General features: G+C 33.9%; 1 protein-coding gene across 1 annotated transcript; it reads right to left on the reverse strand.

Moving 5' to 3' along the window:
* Positions 1-423: 423 nt before the first annotated feature.
* LOC121415445 lies at positions 424-3763 on the reverse strand. The gene is made up of 4 exons (XM_041608648.1): positions 3677-3763; positions 2445-2733; positions 1558-1650; positions 424-873 (listed from the first exon to the last, which is right to left on the reverse strand). The coding sequence occupies exons 1-4, from the start codon at positions 3761-3763 to the stop codon at positions 809-811; spliced, it is 534 nt and encodes a 177-aa protein (XP_041464582.1). The 3' UTR covers positions 424-808.
* Between the last annotated feature and the right edge of the window lie 1267 nt (positions 3764-5030).

A 5030-nucleotide genomic window follows, 5' to 3' on the forward strand; every position in this document is an offset into this window, starting at 1 on the left:
CTGAAAATAATGAATGATATAAAATCAATATACAATTTCAAAAGTTTAAAAAGTTACAATGTGAATTCTAAACCAAAGTGTGCCAAAGGTAATGTCTTAAGGTTTCCGTCACGGCTGGGGTGTCAAGACTATCTCTCTAATAAATAGATTGCAATACAAAATTAAGATGCATCTCCCTCTTCCTGGATGCCGCCCATGTCAAGTCGTACATGTTTCAAGAAGTTTCAGCAATCATCTACCTAATGCTCGTGATACTAAAACATACAATTGATCACTAAAATTACCATGCAATTGATTATGATCATCGTGATCATTATGATCATGACAATAATAATTTAATTTGATGATGAGGATGATAATGGTAATGACGATAATGGGTGATGATGATGATGATGATGATGATGGTCGGTGATGATGATGATGATGATTTTGATGATGATGATGATGATGATGAAGACGGGGTATAGATGGCTCAATTGACATTTCAAAAAATACCCGTGACGATTGCCCGGGAAAAGCCATAAAATCACATATGATGCATGAAATGTAGCAAATAAAGGTATATTAATTGAAATTGGCATATTGGGTAAATGCCGTTAATCTTAATCCACATTGATTCGAAAAATCGAAATTATAGACATCTAATGGAAGAAAAATAAATATACTGAGAACAATAAATGAAAAAATAGGAAAAAAATAATGGGATAAATTTAGATTAATAAATTCATATTTTCAAATATGATAAGATAAAAATCGAATAGAATTAAGTTAAACCCCCACGCACACAAAAGAGACCTTCCATTTCCGTTCAGTCCGTCTCCATTTTTTCGCATTCTATCTTTGTTTTTGCACCAGTGTCTTCTAATTCCTCGCCTAAAAGTAAACAAATAATAGAAAGGCAAAATTAAAAGAAGTAAATCAGGACCAATCGACGCAATATTAGGACGGTGCTTCGTGGTTTTTGTTTTATGATAAAAAGTAGGGTAAACAATAATCAAAGTATGAAGACAAAACCGTCAATGGTTAAAACCGATCGTACTTTCGATGTGAAACTTTTTTCTTTCTTTTTAAATCATTCTGTAAATTCTTGGTAGTTATCAAGCAACCAGGCAATTCCTAGCTAACATGATACATCTTGTAATATGACAACAATTTATAACAAAAAAACAGTGACGACAATTACTACTTCTATTATCATTATTATTATCATTATTACTCTTATTATTATTATTATTATTACTATTATTATTATTATTATTATTATTATTATTATCATTATTATTATTATTAATATTATTATTATTATTGTTGTTGTTGTAGTTGTTGTAGCATTCCTTTATATAACATTATTTATCTTATCATTTTCAATATACATTTATTTTTTTATTAGTGTCAATATCATTATTATCATTCCCAATGCTGTTATAAATAGTACTATCATAAGTATCATTAATGTCAAAATCAGTCTTCATGCAACCTACATTATTGATTCTGATATCATAAATCATATGTTCTTGTCGTAACTGCATCTTTTTGAGAAAGAATTTTAATATTTACCTGGGATGTCACGTGGAGGGGTGGGAAGTGACACTGGATGATCTACAGCCAGTTCTTCATTTGAAGGAACTGTGATCCCAAACTTCTCTAATTCTGGAGATAAACCAACACAAAATTTAATAAAATAAATGAATTAATAATAATAAAAGTGTAAAAAAAAGTATATATACTGGATACCCCCCCCCCCCCTAAGCTAAATTTGATACTCAGACAATAAATCGGCTATTTCACCGAGCACTTTTTCAAAATCAATTTTGTAAATCAACTAGAATAACGAAAGCTCGATGTCCGAGCTGAAATATGTTTTGTATAATTAATTAGAAGCTTGACATTTTAAGCTCCATCAGCCTATTGAGTAAGATATTTATCTCACCGATCATGCAATGCGAGCCTCACCTTATTTTCTTCACTCGTCTTCCTCCTATTTTTTTTTCGTCTACCCCCCCCCCCCCCTCTTTTCCCTTCTTTTTTTTCTTTCAACTTTTCTTCTTGTTGCTCTGCCAATCGGGAGGGGGGGGGGCCTCTGGCCCCCTGGACCTGCCTATGAAATACTAAGATGAAAAGGGATAAAATGCTAATCCATTTATATCTATTTATTTCTACGAGGAGCATGGCCGTACGCAGCGGGGGGGGGGGGGTTGCCCTTCCCCAAAAACTTTGAAAGCTTAATTTATTTTACTCAAAATTTTCACAAAATGCACAAAAAGTATGCACGAAATACTTCAATTTCGAAAGCAAAAGCGTCAAAATGACAAACTAAGTAGCTTTTCTCCCTCGCTTTCGAGTTTTTTTTTTTTGGGGGGGGGTAAGCATCCTGCCCCCAGCAAAAAAAAATCGTACGGCCATGACGAGGAGAGTCATAAAAAGCGTTTTGAAAAACTACGAACCTTCTCTGACAAGATCAGCACAGTCCTTCATTTCATTTTGTAGAAGCATCTTGATGAGTTCCACGGCACTGTCTTCCTTGCGACCATGTACCATCGTATACTTGGTGAGGATCGTCTGGTATGCTTTTCTTTGATTTTGGACGATGTTTCCTCCGATTGCTGCACATGAACCTTCGGCTTGAGTGAAACCTAAGTACGTGCTAAATTCCTGCGGAGTATCATTCGTAGGATCGATTTTTCTCGCCAATTTCAACACAAATTTGTCACTCAAAATATCATCCATCGTAGTCTAAATTTCGATACTGAATAATGGTAATAAGATATAATAGGCATTAGTTATTATTAAAACACAACAAAAAATAAATGTCGCACACGCTAGATGAAACCGTGCTTGTCGCCGCGAGACAGTCAAAAAGATGAACCAGGTATCTTATTCATTTTTTTCAATTTAGGAGCATTTTGCTTTATCCCAAAGTTAACACAACAGTGCCTTATTCTTTTTTTTTCAATTCTTGGGAGCATTTTGCTTTATCCCACAGTTAACACAACAGTGCCTGTTAGCCAATCAAAATCAATGAAAGTTGACCGAGATGACAACTTGTTGGGATAGAAAAATAATTACTGTTGTAACGCTTCTAAGATTCAGGATTCCCAAAAAAATATCACGAGAGGCGAAGTATATTTCCTCCGTCTCTTAAACAAAGAGTAAGCTTTGTATTGATGGATAGATAATAATAACAAATTTTTAAAAAAATGGGGGTGCTTTGGTAATGATTAAAGAGACACAAACAGAGCCCGCAGTGGTTAACTTTCCATGCATATTTTAGCAGAAAGTTGAAAGAAAATAAATGTGGATTAAAGAAAATATCAATCTTATGGCTATGTCGCCTAGTATTGGTGCAGTAATTGCAGTGTAGGAGGCTCCAACCAGAAATATGATCCGGCTTTGAGCAGGGTCACATAGATAATAAAAACCTTTGTAATTAAAAAAAAGTGACGAAAAAATTATGTTTGGTATAAATATAAGTAAATTAAAACTCAGTTACATAATTTCAATTGAACCCTTAACATATCAAGAGTAGGCCTATTTGGGTACAGCGAATTTACAAATATACCTTCATACATTGGTGCTCAAAAATTGATGAACCCCACCAGAAAATGAACATTTTTATAAAAAAACACGATTGTTCAAGTTTTAGGTGATTGTGAAGTTAGATGATAAAACATTATACATTCAATGAAGTTTGTTTGTCTGCGCTCGCCAAACATTGTAGTGTTGGTTCTCGTTGCTGTTGTTGTCCACCTTCAACACTGATCATTTCCATAAATCATTACATTAATATTGAAATACAATAATTGCACTTAGCCCCTAATATATCCAATATTGGTGCGAGAGTTTTTCATATAGTACTTCTTCAAAATATAGCACACGATTTTTTATATCGCTTTTCGTGCCCGTATAATGGGTCGTTAAAATGATAATTCCAGCCTTAAGTGAATTCAATTGGAAATTAATTCAAGAAGGCAAATACTTTGATGAAATGTTAGTGGATATATACGAAAAGGTGACAATTGATAACTTTTTAGAATTGTTGCGTTAAACAGCTTTGCAATGATATGTTTGGATAATTGATTATTGGGGTGTTGTGGAGTGATGAGGTGACCTTTTCTCAGAAAATTGAACAAAATAATACCTGTACAAAATAGTATAAAAAGGTGCTTTTGTTGCTCAGTTTTGACTATTGTTGCTGTGATAAATTGCTTTCCCTTTTCACTCTAATTCATATAATACATTACGATCAATTAACCATTTCATCATCTCCCCCCCCCCCCCTCTCTCTCTTTCTCTTCTATATAGAAACCTGTTTGCAAATACAACACAGATAAAAGTAGTATATATACTAATAACTTACTTAATTGAAACAACGTAAAGTAGTCCGAGTCGCAAACTGTAGCTTCGATGCGATGAAAGTGGTAATGTGATATTAGCGACGTTTGGTCTTTGGATATTGTATTGTGAATGCCTTTCTTTGGAAATTACAGGTAGGCTTATCGTTATTTACTCAGTTGTATCATATTAATGTACTTTGCTCAGGCAATTTTCATGATCCCCGGCATTCATACCTCACAAAGTGTGGTATTATATTTAAACTAGAAATCTATCCATCGCTTGACTCTGAAAACAAGTGAGGGGCAAAGTTTATATATGACTATTGTCAGATATCTTTCGAGGAAACGCGATGGCCTGTATTCCGAAGTCGGGTTTAACTTAGACCATGGTCTAAAAAATGTCAAAATTTTCCCTACTTTGTGTGTTTGTTATTTTTACTGTGTTCTTTCCTAAATCGTGAATGGTGAAGAAAGCTATCATCTTATCCTTCCGAAACAGTTAAGAATTATTTGAGACAAAAATGAGCTGACATTGAAATCAAACTGTTAGAAATTTATGCCACTATTGCCCACAACTTTAAACCAGAGTTTAGAATAAACCCGACTTCAGAATACGGACCAATGAGTATCATTTGGCGTCTTTTCATTCTGAACTGCAGAGAAAATACGGTTCACTATAACGTACCGTACGTTATA

The sequence above is a fragment of the Lytechinus variegatus genome, chromosome 5 (assembly GCF_018143015.1).
Source record: "Lytechinus variegatus isolate NC3 chromosome 5, Lvar_3.0, whole genome shotgun sequence".
NCBI classification, from domain to species: Eukaryota; Metazoa; Echinodermata; class Echinoidea; order Temnopleuroida; family Toxopneustidae; genus Lytechinus; species Lytechinus variegatus.

What these genes read in the sequence shown, in the direction of transcription:
- LOC121415445 (XM_041608648.1), bottom strand. Translation starts at nt 3,763, where the DNA reads ATGATCAGTGTTGAAGGTGGACAACAACAGCAACGAGAACCAACACTA. An exon ending in ACAAACAAACTTCATTGAAT is followed by an intron (nt 2,734 to 3,676) that starts GTATAATGTTTT and finishes ATCGAAATTTAG; the next exon opens with ACTACGATGGATGATATTTT. An exon ending in TGCTGATCTTGTCAGAGAAG is followed by an intron (nt 1,651 to 2,444) that starts GTTCGTAGTTTT and finishes GTTTATCTCCAG; the next exon opens with AATTAGAGAAGTTTGGGATC.